The sequence below is a fragment of the Mastigoproctus giganteus genome, chromosome 5 (assembly GCF_048544385.1).
Source record: "Mastigoproctus giganteus isolate SK-2022 chromosome 5, ASM4854438v1, whole genome shotgun sequence".
Taxonomy (NCBI): Eukaryota; Metazoa; Arthropoda; class Arachnida; order Uropygi; family Thelyphonidae; genus Mastigoproctus; species Mastigoproctus giganteus.
Window position 1 is genome coordinate 182,434,983 of NC_143579.1, and position 27,876 is coordinate 182,462,858.

Consider the following 27,876-nt stretch of genomic DNA (forward strand, 5'->3'; position numbering starts at 1 on the left):
GGAGATCAAAATTGAGATTAGGAGTGTGTTATAGGCCTAATGACTCTGAGGACTATAATAAGAAACTGTACAGGGAAATAGAGTTAGAGTGGGCCAGTAAATCAGAGAGTCTTATAATGGGGGATTTTAATTTCCCGGATATTGACTGGAATTTCTGGGTTGGTCACTCACACACTAGCAAGGCTTTTGTTGATTTATTGGATGATTCTTTTCTAAATCAGCCTGTTCGGGAGGCAACTAGAGGGAGTAATACTCTTGATCTGATTATCAGTAGTGATTCTTCATGCATTAAGAATTTGCAGATAAAGGAACCACTAGGTGGCAGTGATCACAGTGTGCTGAAGTGGGATTTACTCAAAGAGGTAACTACCATCGGGGTAAAGGGAAGGGTTTTTGCTTTCGTAAAGGTGACTACGGTGGTCTGAGACAATATTTAAATTCTATACGCCAAATGATGATGTTACTAACAGCAAATTCAAAATGGGAAGCATTCAAAGAATTTATCTTGGAAGCCACTAGGCTTTACATACCAACTAAGGTGTTCAAGGTTTAGGCCTAAATGGTTGTCAGATGAACTAATGAGACATATGGCAGAGAAGAAAAATGCATGGGATACATATAAATTAATGGGCGACATGGAAGCCTATGATAGATATAAGCTGGTCTGTAAGCAAGTCACAGAGGAGATTAGGCAGGCAAAGGCAGATTATGAGAAATCCTTAGAAAAGGATGCAAAGAAAAACAACAAAGAGTTCTTTACCTATGTAAACTCTATTGATGATCCTGCTCATTTAGTTTGTTAGCCAGGTGGCTAACAAACTAAATGAGTATTTTGCATCTACATTCATACATGAGGAGTTATTCAGGGAGGGAAATGCCAGAGGTGAGTTAAACTCTAGTAGTGAGCTAGATGATTTTGTAATAACTGAGAGGAACGTGGAGGAGAAATTGTTGAAGTTAAACATAAAAAAGGCACTCGGGGTTGGATGGGATCTATCCAGTTATATTAGAGGAGGCAGCAAAGAAAGTAAGCAAACCCTTAGCCATAATTATGAGAGCTTCTTTGGACTCAGGGGAGGTACCCATAGACTGGAGATGTGCAAATGTGACCCCAATTCACAAAGGAGGATCAATGGGCGACACAAGTAATTATAGACGTGTTAGTTTAACTTCTGTTCCAGGGAAATTTATGGAGGCATTGGTTAAAGAAGCACTGCAGGATCATCTAGACAAGATTTCAGTTATAGCTCGGACACAGCATGGTTGTGTTAAGGGAAAGTCTTGCCTAACCGATTTGATTGGATACTATGATGTGGTCACAAAGGAACTGGATGCAGGGAATAACATTGATATCATATATTTGGATCTTAGAAAGGCTGTTCATACTGCTGCACATGGAAGACGGCTGAACAAATTGGAGCAGTGTGGCATTGGAGGCAAATTGCTGCTATGGATAAAGGGATGGTGGGAGAAGACAGAGTGGTAATCAATGGACACTGCTCATCGTGGACTCAACACATCGTGTTGGGTCCATTGTTGTTTTCTGTATTTATAAATGATATTGATAATGGTATATCAAGATTAATGTCCAAGTTTGCAGAGGATACGAAGGTTGGCAGGGTTGTTAGGGAGACTAATGACAGTACGCTGCTGCAACAGGATCTAGAAAAGTTGAGCAGATGGGCTGAGAGGTGGCAAATGAAGTTTAACATTGACAAATGTAAAATACTACATATGGGAAACAGTAACCCCAGAGTGATGTATCAACTCTGTGGTACTACACTGACAGTGGTAGAGAATGAAAAGGACCTGGGGGTAATTGTGCAGGCAGATATGAAGTTTTCTGAGCAGTGTAGACAGTCTGCAAGAGTAGCTCAAAGTGTCTTGTCAATGATATACAGGAATTTTTCTAGCAGGGATAAGGAGGTGATTATTCCCTTGTATAAGGCAATGGTCAGGACACACCTTGAGTACTGTATACGGGTCTGGATGGCTCATTTTAAAAAGGATGTAGAGCTGTTGGAACGAGTAAGAGAAGAGCAAGATTAGTGAATGGAACAAAGGGTTGCTCTTACGAAGAAAGGCTTAAATTTTGCAAATTACAGTATGTGGAGACTAGGCACCTGAGAGGTGATCTGATTGAGGTGTATAAAGCCTTGAATGGTTTGAGCATGCTGATGGGATTCTTCCTCTTGCTCAGTATAATCACCTGAGAGGGCATAAATTCAAATTGAAGAAAGACAGATGTAGGATAGATGTGTGTATGTTTGCCTTTAGCCGGGCGGTAGTTGGTTGGTGGAACAGCCTTCCATCTTTTGTTGTGGAAGTTTATAGCCTAAATAAATTTAAGGCTGATCTGGACAGGTATTTGGAATGAAAGGAGGGAGTGAAATGGGAGCGGTTTTTTTTTTTTTTTTGGCTGATGCTGCATAAGCTTGCTTTCTTGCATCATATGCCTCTACTAATGCTAATGATATCTGACGTAGCCCAGTGGTCAGGAGCGAGAGTGCATAGCATGCGTTCCTTGAGTAGACCGGGGTTCAAGTCCGTGACTACTAAATACGATAAATATTTGTATTGACGATTTATTGTAAACTCTACTGACTTCATTGTCGTGGCGGAGTATAAACAGAAAAAAAAAATTTATTTATGTGTCAAGATAACGATGACCCTTATGAAGCATGCGGTAATGACCAGCAGAGCCTTGTAATGCGACTGCGAGAAGACCCCCCTCTCAAATCTTTTACAATCATCCAAACAGTGAGATGAACGAGAATCTAGCGCTCGCCACGCTCAACCGACTAGGTTCAATTGCAAAGAAAAGCAAAAACTTGATTACTGATGAGGCCTTCTGCAACTTAATGAGAATGGCCAATGACAAGCAAAAGATTCTACTCATGTGTAGAATTTGGAGTCGGTTATCTCCCAATCGCAAACTGATTCAAATATCCTTGACTGGCCCAGCTGGTTGCAGAAAAATGTTTATGATTCACCTTTGATGGAAATATACAACCGCTTCAGTAATAGAGAGGTACTGTAATATCTACATTTCATGCACTTCAACTTGTAAGGCTAAAGTGCATGTAATGTAATGATCTTGGATGTGCTCAGAGCTGGTTTATGCCAGCTCTGAGAGAAATTCCAAGATCACTGCCCTCAAGATATCCATTTCTCTTGTTACCAAAAGGTTTCTGCCATCGGTGGCAATGGTTAGCCCAAAACCACCTAAGTTGTATACTCCGAATCATAAACATTTTTCCGCAACCAGCTGGTTTATGCCAGCTCTGAGCATATCCAAGATCACCTCCCACGATCCTTTGAGTGATCTACTCTCCCGACTCCATTTTTGTTTGTTATGAAAGGGAAATGATGTCATTTCTGTTTCATAAACAAATTCATTTTACTACCATCCAACAATCATCACCTCCCACGATCCTTTGCACGATCTACTCTCCCGACTCAGTTTTTCTTTGTTATGAAACGGAAATGATGTCATTTCCGTGTCGCAAAATCATGACAAATTGATTTTACTACCGTCTGAAATTTAGTAGGTGCCTCCAAAGATGTTTACACATTAAAAAGGTAAGAATCAGAGTTAAATTTTAAAATGACTGTAATTCTGCCTAGGATGATGAGAACCTTGTCATGCATTTTGGCTCTAGAGAAACTGTGCAAAGCTCATGGGGTTGAATTTTTCTCAGCGTGGTCTGTGCTTGTTAACAGAAGAGACTGATTCCACGGGGATGGGATACACTTAAACAGAAAAGGTGCAAGAAAATCTGTTCATACTATTCAGGCGGTGTTAGGTGAGCCAGAAAACTACTACTTGGCAGGCTAATAGATAAACAATAGCCGCAGGCAGAGGTGAAAGTGATTCTTGCACTGCTTCTATTGGAATACGCAGAAGTACTGAAATCATACCAAGAATCTCAAGGCAGTGGGTCATCTTGAAACCATGAAATACATGGACTGTGTTACGGTAACTAAGAGTAAGAAAAGGTGCATGTACACAAATGCTAGGTACATAGTAAATAAATTTGATGAATTTGAAGTGATGGTCAAGTCATCAAATGCAGACACTATGGGGAATGTCAGAGATGTGGTGTCACTCAAATATAAGGAATGCAGATTTTGAATATGAGGAGTACAATATATACAATGTATAATCAGTTGACTGTGACATAAGCACTGGGAAACAAAAAATGAGAGTAGGAATGTTATAAGCTTAATGACTGTGATGAGTACAATGAATAACTACACAGAAAATCAGAATATCTTATAATGGAGGATTTTAAATTTCCAGATACTGACTGGAACTTGTGGGGTTGGTCACTGAAACACTAGCAAGACTTTGTGGACTAAATGGATGACTGTTTTCTGCAGCAGCAGCATGTTAGAGGCAACAAGAGAGCAACATTCCTGATCTGATTATCAAGCAGTTATTCTTCATGCATTAACAATCTGCAGATAAAAAGAACCAACTAGGTGGCAGTGATAACAATATACAGGGTGTTTTAAAAATGAAGGTCAATAATTTAAAGATGAAAAGTACAAACTAAAATAAGCAAAAAAGTCCCAGTGAACATTGGGCCGTAAATGAACCGTTTTGGAGATAACACATTTTCTGTTAAGATCTGCCACTGATTATGGGAGCACTCTGGGAGGGTAGTCTGTATTGCTGAGACCTTGTACCCTCTGGATATGGTAGGGGTACAGTAATTAGCGATGTAAAATATACCATACACTGCTATGACTCAACACATGCTCTTGCAGAGCAACCCTCCTTGTCCAAATTCCTGGATTTTGTTCTTTCTTTCTAACACCCTTTTCTCAACATATATCCCCAATCCACAAAGGGGGATCAAAAGGTGATATGAGTAATTACAGACCTGTTAGCTTAGCTTCTGTTCAAAGGAAAATAATGGAGGCACTAGTTAAAGAAGTCATGCAGGATAATCTAGACAGAATTGCAGTTATTTCTTCAGTCACAGCATTGGTTCTTTAAAGGGAGATCTTGTTTGACTAATCTTTTTTTTTTTTTTTTTTTTTTTTATGAGAACCCCAAACACGAGAGGTTTTAGAACCTATAGTACTTAGTACCGTGCTTGGGTTGGAGGTTGAGAAGACGAAAGAAGATATTTGTTGATATTGGACGTGAACTTCTGTAGATTGTAATTTTCAGGAAATACGTATGAAGGAAGGTTGTTCCAGAAAACGGCAGTTGAATGAATAAATGAGGAAGATGAAAAGTTGGTTCTGTGGGTTTGAAGTTGGACAGTAAATGGATGTTGGCTGGTGACAGCACGTGTTCGGACTGTTTTGAAAGAGAGAGCGGGAATTATAGAAGCCAATTCAGAAGAACAGTGCCCATGGAAGTATCTGTGGAAGAGGCATGCAGCAGAAACAGTGCATCTATGAGAAAGCGAGTGGAGAGACTCTGTTAGAGATGAATCATTAATTAACCTAACTGCCCTCTTCTGAATGGAATCAAGAAGCCTGAGAGAGGTTTGGGGGCACCACCCCAGATGTGGGAACAATATTCCATGGCAGGGCGGATTTGCGATTTATACAGAGTGAGCAGCTGTTTGGAAGAAAAGTAACGCCGAGAGTGAAAGAGAAAACCAAGTTTTTTAGATGCAGAGGAAGCAATATTTGTAATGTGCTTGTTAAATTTTAAAATGACTGTAATTCTGCCTAGGATGATGAGAACCTTGTCATGCATTTTGGCTCTAGAGAAACTGTGCAAAGCTCATGGGGTTGAATTTTTCTCAGCGTGGTCTCAAGAGAGATTAGAAGTCAGGGTAATCCCCAAAAGAGATATATCATTTTGCCTAGAAATCGGAGTGTCACTAAAGATAAGCATAGGAGCAGAATAATCCTTTTTGCGAGATATAAGACAAGACTGAGTTTTAGAAGGGTTCAAATCAACTAAGTTGTCTTTGCACCACTGGAGAATTACCTGAAGATCGGCATTTAAGAAATTGGCAGCAGATTTTCAAGAACTTGAAGCTGATTGAGCTGGACAAGGTTTCTCAAAATGGAAAGTTTAATGCAATGTGTTATCATCGGCAAAACTATGGATAGGATTTCCAGTCAATGGAAGAAGGTCATTGATATACAAGAGGAAAAGAGTGGGGGAAAGAACTGAACCTTGGGGGACACCGGCATTAGTGGAGAAGTTAGAAGACAGAGAGCCATCTACCATCACCCTCAGTGAGCGATCAGAGAGAAAACTTGATAACCAATTACTAAAAACAGTTGGGAAACCATAAGATGGAAGCTTGTTTAGAAGACCTTTATGCCAAACACGATCAAAAGCCTTGAGACGTCAAGAGCAACTACTTGTGTTTCACCAAACCTTTCCATTGAATTAGTCCATAAATGGGTAACATAAGCCAGAATATCACCAGTGGATCGACACTGACGGAATCCATACTGGCGATCGTTGATCAGATAGAAGGTTTCTAGGTAGTTTAAGAGTTGGCGGTTAATTGATTTCTCCATTACTTTAGAAAGAGTAGAAGTAATTGCAATGGGACGGTAATTGGATGGGAGGGATTTGTCACCCTTTTTAGGAACTGGCTGGATATGAGCAAATTTCCAAGCAGAAGGAAAAACACCTTTGGAATAAGAAAGTGAAAAAAGGCGGCAAAGAATAGGAGTAAGTTCAGGAGCACAGGTTTTGAGAACAAGTGGAGAAATACCATCAGGACCTGGAGCTTTCTTAGCATCAAGATTCATCAAAATCCTTCTGATATCCTTTTGACGGAAGACCACAGGAGGCATTGAATGGAGCGTGTTAGGAATGGTGGGAGGTGTTTTACCAAGGTCATTAATACATGAGCTGGAAGAAAAATGGGATGCTAGCAGGTCAGCTTTATCCTTGGCTGAAGTGACAACAGAACCATCTGGTTTGGACAGAGGTGGGAGCAGAGATGGGCAAAAGTTGCGGCCAATAGCTTTGGCAAGAGACCAGAATGCTCACCTACCATTAGGGCAAGAAGCAAGTTTTCTACTCTTAGCCTGTTCAAACTCTAGTTTGGACTGATTAATAACTGCTTTACAATTGTTGCGAGCTTTGGTGTAGGCAGAAAATGAAACTGAAGAATTAGAAACAAGCCAATTACGATATGCAACATTCTTCTCTTGGACAGCCTTAGCACATTTATTGGAAAACCAAGGTTTAGATAAAGGACGAGATTTTAAAGTGGAGTGTGGGATAAAGGATTCCATTCCTGCAAGAATAATTTCACTGACACGATCTGAGCAAACGTTGACATCAGAAGTTTTGAAACAGTAATCAGACCAAGGAAAAGAAGAAAAGAAGTCTCGCAGGTCATCCCATTTTGCATTCTTGTAATGCCAAACAACACGAGGTTGGGAATAGCCATGAGATAAAGGTTCCATTGGAGAAGAGACAATCATCAAGTTGTGATCTGAAGTGCCTAAAGGACCTCTCACTTCAACCTTGTACTTAGAAGGGTTGTTTGTGAGAAAAAGATCAAGTGTATTGGCTGTATGATTAGGATTGTCCGGTATTCTTGTAGGTAAATGAACAATCTGTGCTAGGTCATTAGTAATTGCAAAAGCCTCAGCATCTCGACTTGCTGGGTCGGTGTGACTAGAAAACGGAAGCCAGCTGGAGTTGTGAACGTTAAAATCACCAAGGAAAATTACCTCACTGTTAGGAAAGTTGGACTGGAGAAAGTCAAGTTGCAAAGAGAGGAAGTCAAAGAGCTCCAAGTGATTGGTGGAATTGGGAGAACGGTAGAGACAACAGATGAATTTTACACAATGAGGTAGAGAGAAATTTTAAGTCAGAGAAGATCAAAGAGAGGAGATTCCAAATTGCCAAGTCTCTGACAGGGAATATCAGAACGGACATATGCACAAGTACCACCTTTGAGGCGAAAGGAATCATACAGCAAATAATATGGACATCTGAGATGAGCAGTAGTTGAATCAACTGATAACTGAGATTCAGACAGAAAAAGTACATGGGGTTTGGAAGACAGCAAGTGGAAATGGACATCGTTGAGATTGGAATTGAGACCACGTATATTTGTGAAATGAATTAGGAAGTCCTTGGGAGGTTTAGATCTTTTCGCAGATAAGCTTGCTCTATTATTTTGACAATTCATGGTGTATGCAATAGTAAGAAAAAGTGGGGGTGGGACATGCTGTATGAAGTAATGAAATTTTTGGATATGGCGTACATGTGGTAAGAATATACCCAGATCCTTGACATAACGTGGCCTCGACAATGCTCCCCGCATACACACTACTCGGACTCCCTCCAGTCACTATCTGGCAGAGTACAGGTAGCAAGATTATACACTAACTGATCCGGAAGCCTCCTAGAGAGTTACCAATAGGTTTGGTCCGGTGTACTATCTAGCGGCCGGCCTGCGAACACCGTTTTAGAGCTGTACCCTCGAAATGTAAGGAATATTGGATCTCGCCACGACAATTATCATAACCTCAAAAATCATCTATCATACTGCATGATGGAAGAGATAGAGAAGGGTTGGCCGGAACTTAGCTCTAGAGACTAAACATGGGTTCCACCACTTCAAGCCTCCAATAAGCAAAGTGGTGGTATTTCACCGGTTGATGAGAGTCATCTACCACCTAGTACTGCCTGGTAACATAGAGGAGCGCGTTCCTCTATGTGGTGTGGGCGCCACACCTCGACCCCTGCTTACGATGGTTCACACCTGGGTGGTCACCCACCATGTACTTGTGCATGAAGGTTATACCCAGGATTACTAGCAGTCCCACCATCGTGAAGGTGCAAGCAGAGGATCTGGCTGTCAAAGACCGTCCGGACTTCGCCGAAATTGGGTCCTCTTGACTTGAGTGTCACCCAAATATCAGTTCCATCAGCGTTTTAGACTCCCAGGTAGCAAGAACAGCTTGTCTGGCATATCTGAGAGAATGTCTGTGACAACCTCAAGGACCAAATCTGACTGGATATTATGATGCAGTGACAAAGGAAATGGATGCAAAAAATAATTTTTATATTATATACTTGATTTCAGGAAAGCTTTTGATACTGTTGCATATAAGACTGTTATATAAATTGGGGCAATGTGGCAATAAGGGCATGTTACTGCTAGGGATAAAGGGATGTTTGAGTGGAAGAAGAGAGAGAAAGGTTGTCAATGGGCACTACTCTTCATGGACTAATTTTAAAAGTAGAGTTCCACAGGGTTCGGTGCTGGGCACATTGTTGTTTTTGATATTTATATTAATGATATTGATGAGGGTAAGTCATACTTTATGTCTAAGTTTGCATTCATATAAAGGTTGGCAGAGTAGTTAATGACAGTAATGCAGATATGCTGCTGCAAAAAGATATATAAAAATTAGGTGGATGGGCTGAGAAATAGAAATTTAAGTTTAACATTGACAAATGGAAGATACAGCATATGGGTAGCAATAATCACAGAGTAGTGGAAAATGAAAAGGACCTAGCAGTAATTGAGCAGTCTGATATGAAGTTCTCTGATAGTGCAGACAGGTTGCTAGGACATCTCATGGTTTTTCAATGATATCCAGAAAATTCGCTAGCAGGAAAAAGCAGGTGATTATCCCATTGTATAAGCCAATGGTCGGGCTACATCACGAATACAGTATACTGGTCTGGAGACCTCATTTTAGGAAGGATGTAGAGCTGCTCTAATGGGTACAGAGAAAGGCAATGAGATTGGTGATGGAAATAAAGGTGAGCTCTTACCAAGAAAGGCTTCAGTTCTGCAAACTGCAGTATCTGGAGCCTAGGTGCATGCAAGATTTGATATAGGTGTTTAAGGCTTTGAATGACTTGAGCAAACTCAATGCTGATAGCTTTCTTCCTCTTCTCAAGTGAGGGAATATAAATCAAAATTAAGGAAGGATGGTTGCAGAATAAATGTGTGGAAGTTTTGCCTTCCACCAATGTGTGGTTGATTGCTGGAACAAGCTTTCATCCATTGTTGTGGAAGTGGATAGTTTCAACAAATTCACAGAACTAGACAAACTAACTGAGAGTACAGACAAGTGAAATGAGATTTTTTTTTTTTTTTTTTTTTTGGGCTGATGCTGTATAATCTTGCTTTCTTGCAAAATATGCCACTGCACCTTTTAGCACTGGAAGAGGGATTTTCTTCTCTCAGTAATCTCAGGTTTCAAGCCCTACCATGTGGATGCAGGACCAGTGACTAACAGTTTTTAAAGTTAGTTGAACTAGTCAGTAAAATTAACAAATATATACAATGAAAAAAAAAAAAAAAAAAAAAAAAAACAGGTTCATTTCTGGGTTCTTAATTTAAAACTTGAAGTGCAGAACCACTTCAAGTATGTAAATGAAAGAAAAAATAGCACTAGAAAAGGTATTGAACTACATCAACTTGGAAACAGCACCAGAAACACAAAATATACAAATAAGAAATGAATATGCAAATATGCTATTAATTAAGTATATTATACAGAGTGTCTCAAAAATATCGGTACAAACGTTTAGGGGAGGTAGGTAACATCTAAAGGAATGTGAATCGCATAGGAACCCATAACCGGAAACGTCAGGGGAAAATAATAGCAGAGGCACAAGAAGCAGAAATGACACAAGACAGTAATTAGTGGCAAACATTTATTTGACATAATATTAACAATGAAGTACGAGACGGATGCATTTCATGATGTGACAACAGATGCTCGAAGATTCCACCATGAGACGCAATGCATGCGTGACACGGAAGTAGCATGGATTGGCGGACACGGTCAAACACACCTGGAGTTTCTTTGACAGTAGCAGCAGTGCAGACGAGTCTCGCCACGAGATCCATTTCGGTCTCCACAGGCGATTCATACACGATAGATTTGAAGGCCCCCCCCACAGAAAGAAATCAAGGCTCGATAAATCAGGTGAGCGTAGGGGCCAGGCAACAGATCCACCATGGCCAATCCATCGACGCCCAAAACGGCTGTTCAAATGGTCACGAACACACCTTCCATAATGGGCAGGTGCCCCATCATGTTGAAACCAAATGTTGTCTCACATTTGCTGGAACATCGTCAAGTAACCCTGGTAGAACTTGATCAAGAAAGATCTGATATTTAGCGAAGTTCATGCGGGATGGTAACAGGTATGGGCCGACTAAGCAGTCACTGACCATACCTGCCCACACATTTATTGCGAAGCGATGTTGTGCCGCATGGGGGGCGCACACCGTGTGGGTTGTCGTCAGCCCACACATGAGCATTGTGCTGATTGAATAAGCCTTCCCAAGTGAAATAAGCCTCATCTGTGAACAAAACATAGGTTGGAAAATTCAAGTCTTGAACACTTTCATGGAGAAACCACTGCACAAAAGCCACACATGCAGGATGATCTTGGGGGAGCAGTAACTGAACCCTTTGGAGATGAAAGGGGTGTGAGGAATCATTGTGCCAGACATGCTGTACACTGCAACGAGACACTCCTAAGGCAGAGGCAACAGCACGTGTGTTGGTAGTAGGATTATTCAGGACAGCATTCAACACACTTTCTTCCATGGCGGGAGTTCGAGTCGAACGTGGTCTGTACTACTCCTGTTACCTCTAAATGACCCATAATCGCACAAATTTTGATGCACACGTGCAAACAAACGGTGGTCCGGTACATGTCTGTCTGGGAAGCGTTCTCCATAAATTCGTTGAGTGACTCGTCCATTGCCCTCTGCTAATCCATACACTAGGTGCATGTCTGCCGGTGCCTCCGTAGCCAAGTGGGAAGGAGCAGCAGTGCGTAGCACACGCTTCTTGATTAGACCGGGGTTCGAGCCCTTCACCACCAAATACGGAGGATGCGGAAAGGTTAAGGAATGACCACCGCATATCCTGGAGCAATATGGCCTTAGTTGCTAATGCTCCTAAAAACCAAACAACAACAACAACATGTCTGCCAGCTCACAGTTCGTATATTGATGCATGCTCTTTGTGTGGCGACTACTGCTTGAATGAGTAAACCAGAAATTTTCCCTCTCGTGAACTGACGAACAGCACCATGTACCGACTTACGGTGACGTTTCCGGTTATGGGTTCCTATGTGATTCACATTCCTTTAGATGTTACCTACCTCCCCTAAACATTTGTACCAATATTTTTGAGACACCCTGTATATATAATATCAGTTAGTAATCAGAGTTGTACTACTCAATATGTTCTACGTTGATAATAATATTAGTAAAATAATAAGAGGAGTTTACCTCAATATAGTGCGTAGAACACTTCCGTATGATACCCTCCAGAAATTAAAACGGAAAAAACGAAAAAATCGACAACTTACCGGAGTAAAATATAAATAATTAAATAATCAATTTGATTGATTATTTAATTATCTGATAAATTGATTATTTAATTATTTATATTTTACTCTAATGTACCGGTAAGTTGTCGATTTTTTCATTTTTTCTGTTTTAATTTCTGGAGGGTATCATACGGAAGTGTTCTACGCACTATATTGAGGTAAACTCCTCTTATTATTTTACTAATATAATATCAGTGTAGATACACCGTATTATTTTTATGCATAAATTAAACTATGTGCATAGTGTGAAGGCATCGTTTTTAATTATATCTCATGTTGTGGCTACCTTCACAACGAGATACCAGGTATTGCACTACTTTGAATAAGTAAAGCTTCTCTAGCAGAGAAGACTACTGTTAATTATTCTCAGTGGATACCACCACCCAGACGGTCACCATTTCAAAGCTGTTGGCCTACCATCGGTGGGTGGGCAGGTACCATGATAATGTAAACATGCCATCACAGTTGCAAAATGGTTCCACAATATGAAAGATGCCAAATGGTGTACAGAATGATACAATATTGAAGATTCAAATATTGAATCTTCAATATTTGAAGATTCAATTCAAGGCATAATATGATATGTGTTTAAATTAACTATATAATATTGGTGTAGATACACCATAGATTACCCATAAATTAAACTATGTATACGTAGTAGTGTGAAGGCATCATTTTTAATTGTATCTCATGTTGTGGCTACCTTCACAATAAGATACCAGATACTGCACTACTTTGAATAAGTAACACTTCTCTAGCTATTAATTAAGAGGTACTTTATATATTTATCCAAACAGACTGTGTTGAGAATGTGCTCCATTTTCAAACAGGTACATATGTATGTGGCAAATACATTTTCTGTAGCACTGAGAACATCTTCAGGAACAGATTTAGAAAATATTGAAAGTGTCTGCAATTCTGCCCAGACATGTTAGAAGGGAGTATATTATGAGAGCATCATCAATCAATCAATTCAGACCTGGAGAAAATGTATAAGTCTCAGTAAAATTTTTCTTAGTGTAGTCTGTGCTCATTAACAAGATACAGTTTTTACAAGAATGGGATATATTTAAATAGAAGGAGTGAAAGAATATTTGCTGTACTATTGAGGCAGTGTTAGGTGGGTTAGAAAACTGGTAATGTGGAGGGATGCAGAGACTAATAGATTAACAGTGCAGGCAGAGGTGAAAGGGATTCTTATACTGCTTGGAAAACAGGGTGCTGGTGTTCTCATTAGAGGTGTATTTGGACCGGAATGACATTCCAGTACTTTTTTCTAAATGTCATAATAGAAAATCATTAAATTTATACACCTAATATTATGAAACAATGGCATAATCAAAAGGGAGGGAAAAATATCTATTTTACCCATTACTACTAAAAATATATATTAATAGTAATCTTTAAAAATTTATTTAAAAACAAAAATATAAATTTTGCAATGAAACTGGAACGTTTCTTACTAAAGTACAATGTGTTAGATAAAGAGATCCAATGAATGAGATATACTGTGATGCATGTGAACGCTGCATTTTCATTTGCCATGAGCTGAAGGCTAGAACTGGTTGTTCTACGAACTGTGAGTCTGAAGTCTGATTCAGTTAATTCAGTTACTGTACAGTCGATGTGGCATTACCATGTAGTCTTCTGGAGAACGAACGTTCCGGTACTATTTTTTTTAGCAATACACCTCTGGTCCTCACGGAACAAGCCAATACATGGTTTGTGCAATGGTTACAAAGAGTAAAAATAATTGCATGACCACAAATAGTAGGAGCATTATAACCACTGAAGAAGCAGAGGAGAAAACATTGGTTAAATCTATGATTTACTCTATTAGTAATAAATAGATTCCAAACTTTACACAGGTGAAGTGGTTCTATTTCAAGTATTTTGGCCAAAATCCTAAATTATACTATCAGCTACAATATTTTAAAAATGTCTCCAGAGAAATAAAAATAATGTTCAACGAGTTTAGACATTTATAAACTTTCATTTACCATTCAATCAAAAGTTTTCCTTTGAACAAACTGCTTGGCTGTTCATTTTTCTCAATGTATTAGTCATTGTTGAACAATAGAATGCTAAATGAGATCACCTGCTTTGAAGAGTAAGACCAGTATGTTGCAAAACAGGCTGTCATGGTGGTGCTTTAGAGTTTTTAAAGAAACAGCAAATTTACCTCTTCTAATATTAATCAATTTGAAAACAATGTTAGTAATTTTGGTTTGAGTTTTATTGGTGCATTAGCAACTAAGGCTATAATGCACCAAGACTAAGTAATTTTGGTCAACTGGTAGATAACAACGTTGATTTTAAAGTGAGTATAAACCCAAGCCTCGGCATTGTCATTGGAGGGGAAAAAAGCATCCCCAATACAAATCAATAAATCAACTGTACATACAGGGCTCTGTCACTATCAAATCATAGCTTGTTTATATTTCCATATACAATGAACATTTCCTTATGAAGCAGTATTATTGTCACAATTAGATAAAGAAAATGAATCACTCCCTTATTAGACTTCAATTAGTCATATCTAATACCATATTTTTTCATGTATCCCACATACTTTTTTCCTAAAGAAAATAGAACCCAAATTTTGCCATTTGTTTGCAAATCTAAAGCTTGATATTTTTTCTAAATCTATGGCCAGATGGATGAATAAAAATGTCACTTTTTTATTCACCTGTCTGGCTGAGCTTAAAAAAAGTATTTTGTTTATTATTAGTATTTATTGAAATGCAAATTAGAATGTTCCATTACATAAAAATTTAGATTTTTCTCTTGGAAGTGTGTCTTCTTTCCTAGCAAATGCATACAGTTCATTTAATGCAGCTCAAGATTCTCTAAGTTTGGCACCCTTTAGAGATCAGATTTCGAATGTAATCTGCAAGGAATTGTGTATACACAATGCAGAAAAAAAAATAATGAAACTGAATTCAAATAAGGCAAAATATGGATAAGGAAAATATTTTCTTAGTCATTTCCCTCAAAATAGTTCCCAAGGGTTCAAAACATGCAGCACAACATTCATGCAAGCATTGGAAAGACTTGGGAAAACTAGTTTGCTGTGATGGTATTTAGTTCTGCTGTTACATTCTTCTGAATGTCATAAACACTATCAAATTGTGTCCTTTTTATCTGAATTAGGAAACAGAAAACAGCACTCCAACCTGCTTGTGAGCCATAAACATCTGTATGTTGACTGCTGTGTGGACAGTGCATTGTCATTCAACATCCATCAACCAGACTATTCCAAATCTGGTTTAGATGCTTGATTCTTGCCAACAAACATTTCAATACCAACAAGTAGCAATCACTGCTAACAATCCTTCCTTCTGGACTGAATTCCATATGGATTATCCCTATGTGACTGAAGAATGCTATCAGAATGGTCTTGATACACAATTTCTGGAAATGAATCTTTTTTTGTCTTAGTGTGCTTTGTGATTGCCATTCTGCACTTTGTCTTTTGATCTCAGGTTCAAGCTGGAAGCACTAACTCTCATTCACAGTAATAATACCAATCATTTGTATTTTTCCTTATCACTCAAGCAGTGTGGAACAAACTCTACACAAAAATGTTTATTCTTCTCAAGCCTGTGGTAACTGAGGATCTTATCAATCTTTATTCACAATTAAACTCATTTGTTACCATTCTCAGTTTTAATCTGCAGTCACTTGCCAGTAAGTTGTGCATTCTATCCAACAATTCAGGAAAGCAAGTTGTTTTCAGTCATCCACTTCAAGGACTATTTGCTACAACCTCTCTGCCCTCTTTAAAATGCGCAAACAATAAAAATGTTTGTGCTCAGGACAAAGCCTCATCCTCATAAGATGTTCATAACATTTTTTGTTTCAGTGGGACTTTTCCCCAGCTTTACAAAAGACTTGACAAAGATCCATTGTTCAATTCTTTGGTTTGTAATGATAATGCTACACATGGCGTACAAAGAATGTTCATACAAAAAAAAGTAAATCAAGGTCAACTGGTTTGGATTGATGGGACTGCCAAGGTTGCTTCTATGCTTCTCTGTTGCTGAAGAAGAATCTATCCCTGCTGCTGTTGAAGAATACCATCGGCGCTTTCCTACACATGGAATTCCGGATGATAGAGTGTTTTCTAAAGTTTTCAACACATTGTGTGGAAGTGGTATGCTTCCCAGTGCTCATGTTTCATCTGAACAAGGATGTCAAGAAAGTGTGCAGGAACGGGAATACATTCTGAACATGGTTCAGCATAGTACTACAATTAGCACGCGAAGACTTTCTGCACATCTCAGTGTTTCACTAACATGTGTATAGCGAACACTACACGAAGAGAGCTTGTACTCATTTCACCCACAACGTGTACAAAATCTTCACATAGGGAACAGTGCCACACGTCTTGAATTTTGTCATTGGTTAAAATGCCAATTGTGAAGTGCTTCCATTAATACTATTTACTGATGAAGCCACATTTACCCGGAATGAATCAACAACACACGTAACAATCATCAATGGTCGCACAAGAATCCACATGGTGCAGTGGAAACAAATTTCCAAGTTTGTTTCTCAATGTGTGGTGCGGTATGATTGATAACCTGTTGATAGGTCCTGTTATTTTAGAACATTGAATGACAGGACACAATTACAGGTATACCTCGGTTAACGTTACCTCTGATAACGAAGCCTCGATATAACAAAGTCGGCAATTTCAAGCCCCATTTAATATAAAAAAATATTCCAATTTAAGACCAACGCCCGACAATCATTCGATTGGTGACTGACGGCGACTCGTTACGTATTCCCGAGTGCTCCTGAGCTGCGGGCGTGTCTGTTATAAAAGTTTTGCGCGTCAATCGCATAATTTAGTTGTTGTTTACATGATTGACGTTGTTTCAGTGTGGCGCATTGCAATAATCGACGTAGGTTCTTTGTAGCATTACATAACGTAGATTTTGTAAATTTTAATAGAAATATTTTTGTTTTAATTAATTAAAATGTCAGAATCAAAGAAAAGAAAAGCAATTTCTTTGGAAACTAAACTAAATATCGTACGACGTGTTGAAAGCGGCGAAAGAAAATCCGATGTGGCACATTCTTTAGGATTAGTGGAATCAACTTTAACAACCATACTAAGTCAATCAGAAAAAATAAAACAGTCTGCTCAGAATTGTACAGATGTTACAGCTGCAAAATTAACTCGCTTAAGGAATCCAATTTTAGAAAAAATGGAGAAAATGTTAAGTTTGTGGATAGATGATATGTCACAACGTCATATGCCTTTAAGTCAAATGGTGATTCAAAAAAAATTTTTGTTTAATCACCTGAAATCTAAACAAACTGAAGAAATTACGGAAACCTTTAGGGCTTCTCGTGGTTGGTTAGAGAAATTTAAAAAAAGGGGCCAGGATTCATAGTGTAAAATTAACAGGAGAAGCTGCAAATAAGTTTCCAGAAAGACTAAAGGAAATAATTGAACGTGAAAAATTTCCACCAAATTTGGTGTTCAATGTTGACGAAAGCGGTTTGTTCTGGAAACGGCTACCAACAAAAAGCTTCATTTCTATTGAAGAAAAATCAGCTGCTGGGTTCAAAGCAGCCAAAGACCGTTTAACATTACTCTTTGGATCAAATGCCTCTGGCGATTATAAATTAAAATTGTTATTAGTTTACCATTCAGAAAATCCGAGGGCGTTAAAAGGTAACATAAAAATGAATTTACCTGTAATATGGAAAGCAAACAGAAAAGCGTGGGTTACCAAGGAGTTATTTACTGATTGGTTTGTTAACCACTTTTGTCCTGGAGTAAAACGGTATTGTCAAAAAAAACAACTTTGAAGAAAAAGCTCTTTTGTTGTTAGACAATGCTCCTGGACATCCTACTGATCTTAACACGTTGGACACATGCATTCCTGTCAAAGTTGTGTTTCTTCCAGCAAACACAACTTTCCTGATTCAACCATTGGATCAGGGAGTAATAGCATCATTTAAAGCTTATTATCTGCATCTAATTTTAAGCAATTTACCTGAATTAGAGGATAAAGAGGAAATGACAGTTAAAACTTTTTGGAAAAACTACACCATTAAAAACGCAATTGAAAACATTGATAGTTCTTGGAAAGAAGTCACTAAGAAATGCTTAATGGAGTTTGGCGCAAAATATGGCCAGAAGTTGTACTAGAAGAAGAAAATAACATCCAAGAAGTTAGAAATGAAGTTATCCAGATGGCTCAATCAATAGGTTTCGAAAATGTCGATGAAGAGGATGTTAGAAATTTATTGAATGCAGAAGATATGGTTTTTCAGTGGAAGATTTAGAAAACCTTGTTAGCAACGAAGACAAAGATAATGAAGGCGAAGTTAAAGAAGTTCCTGCCGAAAAAGTGTTAACAACCAAAGATTTAAAAAGGTGCTTAAATGACATTGAAAACGTTTTAAATTTTTTTAGTGAAAATGATCCTGATTTAGGAAGAAGTGTTATAGTTAAGCGATCAGTGTTAAATGCAATAACTCCGTATAGGCAATTGTTAAATGAAAGAGAAAAAAAGCATAAACAATCAACTTGAACCTCATATTTTAAAATGTGATTTCACTTTGTATGTAAGTTGACTGTTTATTTAATAAAACTTTTCTTTGTTCGAAAAAAAGCTTTTCATTTTCTTTACGTAGGAACGTATCCCTATTCTGGCCATAGTATTTTTACCTCTGAAAACGAAGTAATTTCGTGGAACGCATCCTATTCGTTAATCGAGGTATGCCTGTACTTTCAATTTTTGCAAAATACATGAGGTGAACAACTAGAGGACGTTCCTTTGGCCACACAGTGTGTTATTTACTTTCAGCATGACGGGGCCCCTTTCCATTCTACCAGAAGTGTGAAGCAACATCTGGACTGAATTTTCCCTAATCGGTGGATTGGTCATGGTTGTGCCATTAACTGGCCACCAAGATCTCCAGACCTAATCCCACTAGATTTTTGTTTATGGGGTTGGATGAAGAGCGAAGTGTACAGAAGAAAGGTGGATACAAGAGATGATCTGCTAGCTTGCATAATGGACACTGTTGCCCATATAAAGGAATGTGAAGATACACTTAGACGAGCAACACGCCACGTTCTCATGAGAATAGAAAAGTGCACTGAAGTTGATGGTGGCATTTTTGAAAATTTATTTTAAATTGTTCCAAATTTGTCACTTGAAAAATAAATATTCAAATGCCTCTAACTCGGAAACCATCCGGAATGGGGCACATGTTTATATGAACTTTTTTGCTTAAAATGACCTATCCTTTCACCTCCTGGAATATTGACCTTTCCTCCAGGGACACCCTGTATATATAGAAAAAACATGAATTGCACCTGAATGCACAAAGCTGCAAAAACAGGATACAAAAGTATTTGGATGAAATTAGAAGAATTAATAGAAAATACAAAAAGATGGAGAAGTATTTAACACAAGGTGCCGATCCTAATAGAAGAAAAATAAGAAAAAGAAAAGAATGAGAAATATAAAGAAAAATAATATTAAGAACCTACAAAAAAAAAAATAAAATAAAATAAAATAGACAGTGAAAAGACATAAATATCACTCTAACCTATATTTATGCTTTTTTACTCTCTAAGTTTATTTTCTTTATTACTTTTAATAATCATTTAAAATCGTAACGGCATTTTATTTTCTTCTTATCATCTATGGCATGTTGCTCTTTCACATTTCAGAATTTTTCTCCAGCCAGCCTTAATATACACACTATTAGTTTCACATTCATTTTTATTTCTTTTCGATAGCTCAACTTACTCAGTTCTATTTTAAAGCTTATAGAGGGCACTGCTGCTTTTTTTTACTCGGCTTTCTACTGAGCAACTCCACAGCTGTCATAGCGCTTCTTCTGTTCATATTCCATTTATACTTATCTTGATAAAATATTTATGCCTTTTTTATTAATACATTTTTTCCTACCTTGATGTACCATAACTTAACAAATACCAGGTATTTAATGGTTCTCTATTATTCACCGTTTTTACTTTATTAAATTCTTATTTTTTGGCATTTTAAAATATAACACAGGCTAGTGGTATTAGTTTATACTTCAACTAACACTCTCTCAGCCAAGGTCCTCTCTAAGAGGATGGGTATTTACACACCTAGCTTGCCCAGTATCCTTTAAACTCTTTTCTTTTTATCTTTCTACTTTCTATTCTTCTTTCTTCCTTCCGTTAAACTATTAGTGTAATACGAGAGCGATTCGGACATTCTTACTTTTCTTATTCTCTCCTATTTTTGCCTCCTTTTTATCTTTATTACTTTTATCCTTTCCTTGCCCTGCTTTATTTCCCATTTCTATACCACTGCCTGTCACACTTAATACAATTATGATCTCCAAATTCACTTTTTCATCTCTCATTTTCACAATGTTTTTACACACTCAGCTCTATTTTTTTTTTCTTTCTTTGAGCGATTCAGAATTTTCACCTCTTTAATTTTTACTACTTTTTCATTTCCCTCCGCCTTTACATTACATTATATATTCTCAAGTTATATTCATAAAATCAAGGCATTTATTATTCTTTTTTAATTCATTTATACTTTAATTTGTTTAATTTAATTCTCTTAACTTAATTACATACGCTGCACTGGGGCTACCTTACTTATGTTTTTGGAGGTTCTATCATTTTCTCCCTCCTTTTAATCTTTCTTCCATTAACATAAGTTTGTACAGAAACGCAGTGGTTTGGTACATGATCAGGTGTAGTCTCCTGATGAAATAGTTTGATCGGCTCATTGATTCAGCCTTTAATTTTATAATACGAAATTTTTAGAAATCTTCAAGTACCGTGTTAATGGACTAGAAAGGAATAGCGAAAGCTTAAAAAGCGGTACTCACCTTGAAATTAATCTGCGATGGTTTACTTAGGAAGCGTGGTTAATGTTTAAGTTGAATTGTTGAATTGAAAATTAAAAGGGAGGGAAGTAGATAAAAGTTGACTGAGTTAAATAGGCGCAAGGAAATAGAAGTGTACACATCCAATCCTTGGTTGTCATCGAAATAAAGAGAAGAAGGAATGATTAAAAACTATGTAAGTGAATCCGATGAAGCCAATAGTCTTTACGAGGACTTTCGTTAGTTAGAGAACGTCTTCAGTTGGCAATGTGTGGGGAGAGAACGCGCGTGATATTTTAAGAATAAAAAATTATACTCTCGTGATGCCTTTTTTGACATGTGGGAACTTTAATCTCGAGAGGTTCCAAATTGGGGAAAGATTGAAGGGGAGTTTAGAATTTAGAATTTTGAGGTTAGAGTGGTGCTTGTACCATTCAATAACTAGGGCTTCATATTGGAGTATTCTGTAACTGGATTTTAGTTTAATGATTGAAATGGCAGAGTCGATGAGCGGGTTGTGGTTGTGAGTCTGGGCATGAGTTGTAAGTTCTGTGACAGATTGGTTGGACATGAGACTATGAAAATGGTAGTATGCACGGGTATTGGATGTTTTTGATGAGCCAAATTTAGTAGTGGTACTTCCGATATAACATGTGTTGCAGTTTGGTTGACAATTGATGAGGTATATAATATTATTAAGGTCGTTTGTAGGATATTTGTATGAGTCTTTATAGGTGCTGAAGAAGGATCCTAATTTGTTGTAGGTGGAAAAAACAAGGGAGATATCAGTGTTGTTAAATAGGCGTCGGAACTGTCCTGCTAGTTCATTGTGGTAAGGGAGGACTATGCGGATGTTTGTTTTATTTTTGTCTTTGGTTGGGGTGTTAGATTTAATTTTATTTTTAGCGTTAAGGATTGTATTTAAAATAAGTTGGTGGGGGTAACCTCTGGATATAAATTTGTCGGTGATATACTGTATTTCATTGTGAAGGTCAGTGGGTAAGGAACTGTACTTTAGTGCATTGTGAATTTGGTTATATAAAACTGCCTTTTTAGTGTTTAGAGGGTGATGAGAAGCAAAATGTAAGTATTTACCGGTGTTTGTATTTTTCCTGAAAATTTTCGTATTTAATTTTGTGCCTGTTATATAGATAGTAAGATTAAGGAAATTAATCTGATTATTTTGTCCAATTTCAAGGGTGAATTTAAGTCTATCGTGTACAGAGTTAAGTTTTATGAAGAGGTTATCAATAATGGATCTGTTGCCTATTACAAGAATGTCGTCGGCATAGCGCATGTATAGTTTTAGTTCAGGGGGAAAGGGGTGTAGAATTTGGCTTTCAATGGCGGCTAGGTAGATTTCAGATAATGGGGCTGAAATCCCTAGTCCCATTGGTAAGCCAAATATTTGTTGAAAGATTTTTTTGTTGAATCTAAAAAATCTTGCTTCTAATAGAAGGGTGGTGAGTTCAAGGATATGGTCTATAGAAAGGGAGGTACGTTTTGTTAAGGTATCGTCTGTTTCTAAGAATTTGCGTAGGGCTTGTAAAGTAAATGGGATATGGACATTCGTGTAAAGAGAAGTAACGTCATAGGAAGCTAGGATGTCTGTATCGGATATTGTGATATTATTAATTTTTTGAAAAGCTTGATTGGTGTTATTGATCTTGAATGTGGAAAATTTAGTAAGGGGGGTTATGATTTTAACCAGGAAGGAGGATAAATTAGCGAAAGCTGAATTGCTGTATGATACAATTGGTCTTAAAGGGTGGTCAGCTTTGTGTAACTTGATAATCCCAAACATGTGGGGGAGGATGTTATTGCGAATTCCAATTTGCTGTAGTGTGGAAAGGTTGATTTCCTTATTTTGCCTGAGTTTCCTGAGAATTATATCGAGTTTATTTTTGAGTCTTGTGATGTTATGGTTATTAACATTTATGTATGTGTTTGGGTCTGCTAAGATGGATTCTAATTTTTCGGTGTAGATGTCTTTATCTATTATAACGATCGTATCACCTTTATCAGCTTTTTGAATAATAACGTTAGAATTTTTACTGAGTTTGTGTAAATCCATAAGCTGTTGTTTTTTTATATTAGAGCAGGAAGAAAGTTTGGTATTAATAATACTATTTGTTTGGTGCATTAGGCGCCATTTATCGGGATGATGTTCGAGTTTGGACTGGAGTTCAACGATGCAGTCTTTTATAGGGTAATGTTGATTTTTGATGGCAAAATTAAAGCCATATTCCAGGCCAGAAAGTTCAGCGGGTGTAAAGGATTTGGAAGAGAGGTTAACAGTGGTGATTTTTGTGGGGGAACGAGTCGTAAGGGAATTCCATTTTTTATTATGTCTTTGTGTTATTTCTTGGTTGGTAGCATTAATACGTATATTGTTTTTGTTGGTGAACTCGATCCAGGCATGAGGGGTCATTTCTTTTTTAAGGTAAAATCTGAGTTGGTGTATACTATTTAAAAGGCTATATTTTTTGTTATATCTCTTCCTGATTTCTTCACGGATGATCATAATAGATGTGCGGTGTATGATATGGGGATATTTTTTGCAATTATTTTTAGGAAAAATGCGGGCAAATTTAGGGATGATATTGTGGTGGAGGCATTTTTGTAAAAAGGCAATGTGTAACTTATTGGAAAAATATTTGATGAGTATACTGGTTAATTGAGTTTTTTTATGATTATTAGACATGTCTAAAGGCATCAGAGAGAATAAAGAATGTGAAAAAATTAAAATTGGATTTTGCTTCTCATCACCCTCTAAACACTAAAAAGGCAGTTTTATATAACCAAATTCACAATGCACTAAAGTACAGTTCCTTACCCACTGACCTTCACAATGAAATACAGTATATCACCGACAAATTTATATCCAGAGGTTACCCCCACCAACTTATTTTAAATACAATCCTTAACGCTAAAAATAAAATTAAATCTAACACCCCAACCAAAGACAAAAATAAAACAAACATCCGCATAGTCCTCCCTTACCACAATGAACTAGCAGGACAGTTCCGACGCCTATTTAACAACACTGATATCTCCCTTGTTTTTTCCACCTACAACAAATTAGGATCCTTCTTCAGCACCTATAAAGACTCATACAAATATCCTACAAACGACCTTAATAATATTATATACCTCATCAATTGTCAACCAAACTGCAACACATGTTATATCGGAAGTACCACTACTAAATTTGGCTCATCAAAAACATCCAATACCCGTGCATACTACCATTTTCATAGTCTCATGTCCAACCAATCTGTCACAGAACTTACAACTCATGCCCAGACTCACAACCACAACCCGCTCATCGACTCTGCCATTTCAATCATTAAACTAAAATCCAGTTACAGAATACTCCAATATGAAGCCCTAGTTATTGAATGGTACAAGCACCACTCTAACCTCAAAATTCTAAATTCTAAACTCCCCTTCAATCTTTCCCCAATTTGGAACCTCTCGAGATTAAAGTTCCCACATGTCAAAAAAGGCATCACGAGAGTATAATTTTTTATTCTTAAAATATCACGCGCGTTCTCTCCCCACACATTGCCAACTGAAGACGTTCTCTAACTAACGAAAGTCCTCGTAAAGACTATTGGCTTCATCGGATTCACTTACATAGTTTTTAATCATTCCTTCTTCTCTTTATTTCGATGACAACCAAGGATTGGATGTGTACACTTCTATTTCCTTGCGCCTATTTAACTCAGTCAACTTTTATCTACTTCCCTCCCTTTTAATTTTCAATTCAACAATTCAACTTAAACATTAACCACGCTTCCTAAGTAAACCATCGCAGATTAATTTCAAGGTGAGTACCGCTTTTTAAGCTTTCGCTATTCCTTTCTAGTCCTTTAATTTTATATAATTTTACAATTTTTTTATTTGTTGGTTCTTAATATTCTTTTTCTTTATATTTCTCATTCTTTTCTTTTTCTTACTTGTGTTAAATAGTTCTCCATCTTTTTGTATTTTCTATTAATTCTTTCTAATTTCATCTATGTGCATGTATATGTACATATAATATATATATATATATATATTTTTTTTTTTATTCAGTTTCATTACTTTTTTTTGCCACTCTGTTTATTGTGAAAAAAACGTGAGTACTAAAGGCATGCAGTTTCATAATTTGTAAAAAACTATAAATAATTCAAAAGGCAGAAAAATCAGAACTCGTGCAGCTGGTAGGAAATAAATTTTTCTACCCTTTTTCATTGCTTAAAAAATGGTATTCAAGAAAATATTTGATTAGAAGTGTCAAAAGAGAAAAGTTTGATTATAGCAAAAAAAAAAAAAAAAAAATATTTATATATATTATTCACTACAAAATTATGGGCTAAACTGAAATTAAGTTATGTACTTACAAAATATAAGTGGCATCGATTTTGAGGAAATTTTGAATTACCACAATCACATCGGAAATCTCTGCAAAGAAAATACTGAAAACTTAATTATTCAGTATATGTACTGTAATACTGAATTATAACAATATATACTGAATAAGTGAAAAATGCCTGGTAATAAAAAAAAAATGATGAAAATAATAATTAAGGCAAAACAAATCCCTCGTACCAGGTCACCTAAAATTTGCATGGAGCTGCCTAGTATTTTATGCAGTATTATTCACATATGAATTTTTTGAAAATTATGCCTTGTAGTTCTTTCTTTTTTTTTTTTTTTTTTTTGATTTGGTAGTTGTTGGCGCATCGGCTTCTGAGGCCATATTGCACCTCCCAAGATTTTTTTGCAGTACTTTGATCCAAGCCCGAGGCGGGAATCGAACCCGCGACCTTTGGGTTGCCGGGCAGGTACTTTACCCACTCGGCTAGCCCGGTCGGCCTTGTAGTTCTGACTACTTACTTCTGATGAGAATTAATGGCAAACCAATACTCATTGATCAGAGGATTTGCCATGTGTGAAAAAAAGAAATGTCTTTTCTACAACTAATGAAATTCAGATTTTGTTGCAGAAGAATGAAAACAAAACTGTTATGCAAAGATGTACAAATAATCTTTCCTAGGTATTTAAAAACTTGCTATTTGTAAATTCACAAATCACAAATTTTCTCTAAATCACAATATCTCACAAAGTATAAATTTCACTTTTGGATATTTTATGCAAACGAAAGTTAACTGTACACAGAGCTACAAAATTATAAAAGGGGAATGCTATTTGGGTTTGCTTAAATTATAAGAAACATATCTGTTCATGTTTTTTTGACCAAGCAGGATTTAAACTGCTTACTTAATGGAATGGTGTTATCATTCACAGCAGAGCAAATTTTACCTTCATAAGAAGTTCCCTCATATTGAACTATTTTCAAATGAATGGCAATGCCAAAATGTTAACTGCCATTTACTTAAAACAGCATTTCCCAAACTGTGTTCTGTGAAAAATCGTAATTAATAATTAAAAAAGTAAAATAAAATATATACATTTTGCATATTTGTAGCATACACCACTTTTTTATCGTTATAATTTTTAATTTTATTATTATTATTATTTTTTCAATTATTAATATACTGGCATAGACTAATAATCATATAGACCGTGGAACACTTTATTTTGGCAGGCTTTTGCATAGAGAAGTATGCACAGAGGTAATGACATCTAAGAAAAAGTAGCAATGTAGTGATCTAATGTCATTCGAATGCGATTTAGCCTGGAATACACGGGTTGAATGAGAGGGGGGGAAGCGAACCAAAATCATAACAAAACTATTAAACTCACTTCCTTTATATATTTTTTTTGATAATTATGAGTTTTTTGAAATATTAGTATTAAAATAAATGACCATGGGTTTGTGGTTGAAAAATTTAACTTTAAAACGAGAAGCAAGTACTTCTAGTAGTGCAACTGTGGTCGATGAAAACAAACACAATATTATCTCACTTCAAAGTGAGGATGAACAATTGCAGCCTTTTGTTCACCAAAAATCCGAAGTGAAAAAACAGGAACCAACTAATAAAAGACCAAAACGAAAGTATGATGGCAGTTATTTGAATTTCGGCTTTACATGTTATGAAATCAAGATGCTCTGATGACAGTGCTTCATATGTAATAAAATATTAGTAAACAGGTATTTGACTCCCGCTAAACTTTTGTTTCGAAGTGTTCTATAAATATATTGTGAGATCAAAATTATTCCGCGACTAAAACAGTTTATGAAACGCTGATTTAAAAGATGAAACACTATCATAACAGCCTGTTTCGGGGCTTTACTGGTCTCTCATTGGTAGGGCAGTAAACTTTTTGTAGATTGTGCAAAAGTTGTAGCTTCCACAAATTAAGACACTTTCTTCAAGATTCCATGAACTTGGCTGTTTTTCTAAATTCCTTTGCTTTATTTTTTACTTTTGGATATTCTATAAAGTTAACTATTGACAGTTAGAGCCAAATAATTACAAAACAGTTAATGCTATTTTGTGAAAAGTGATGCATGATCAAGCTCAGCTGACTTTTGCTGTTGTAACCAACAATTCTCTCGTAATTTAGCCATAATTATGAAAGCTTCCTTGGACTCAGGGGAGATCTCCATGGACTGGAGGTGTGCAAATGTATCACCAATTCACAAAGGGGAGGTTCAAAAGGTGACACAAGTAACTACAGACCTATTAGTTTAACTTGTGTTCTGGGGAAAATAATGGAATCACTGG

The 27,876-nt window shown here is 36.9% G+C and overlaps 1 protein-coding gene across 2 annotated transcripts in view; it reads right to left on the reverse strand.

Moving 5' to 3' along the window:
• The window catches only part of LOC150085900 (putative E3 ubiquitin-protein ligase UBR7), a 234,275-nt gene that overhangs the window by 132,500 nt on the left and 73,899 nt on the right, over positions 1-27,876 (reverse strand). For both annotated transcript variants that reach the window (XM_090373565.1, XM_090373564.1), the window contains exon 3: positions 25,585-25,645. In XM_090373565.1, the coding sequence (XP_090229691.1) occupies positions 25,585-25,645 (61 nt within the window). The remainder of the gene's footprint in view (positions 1-25,584; positions 25,646-27,876) is intronic.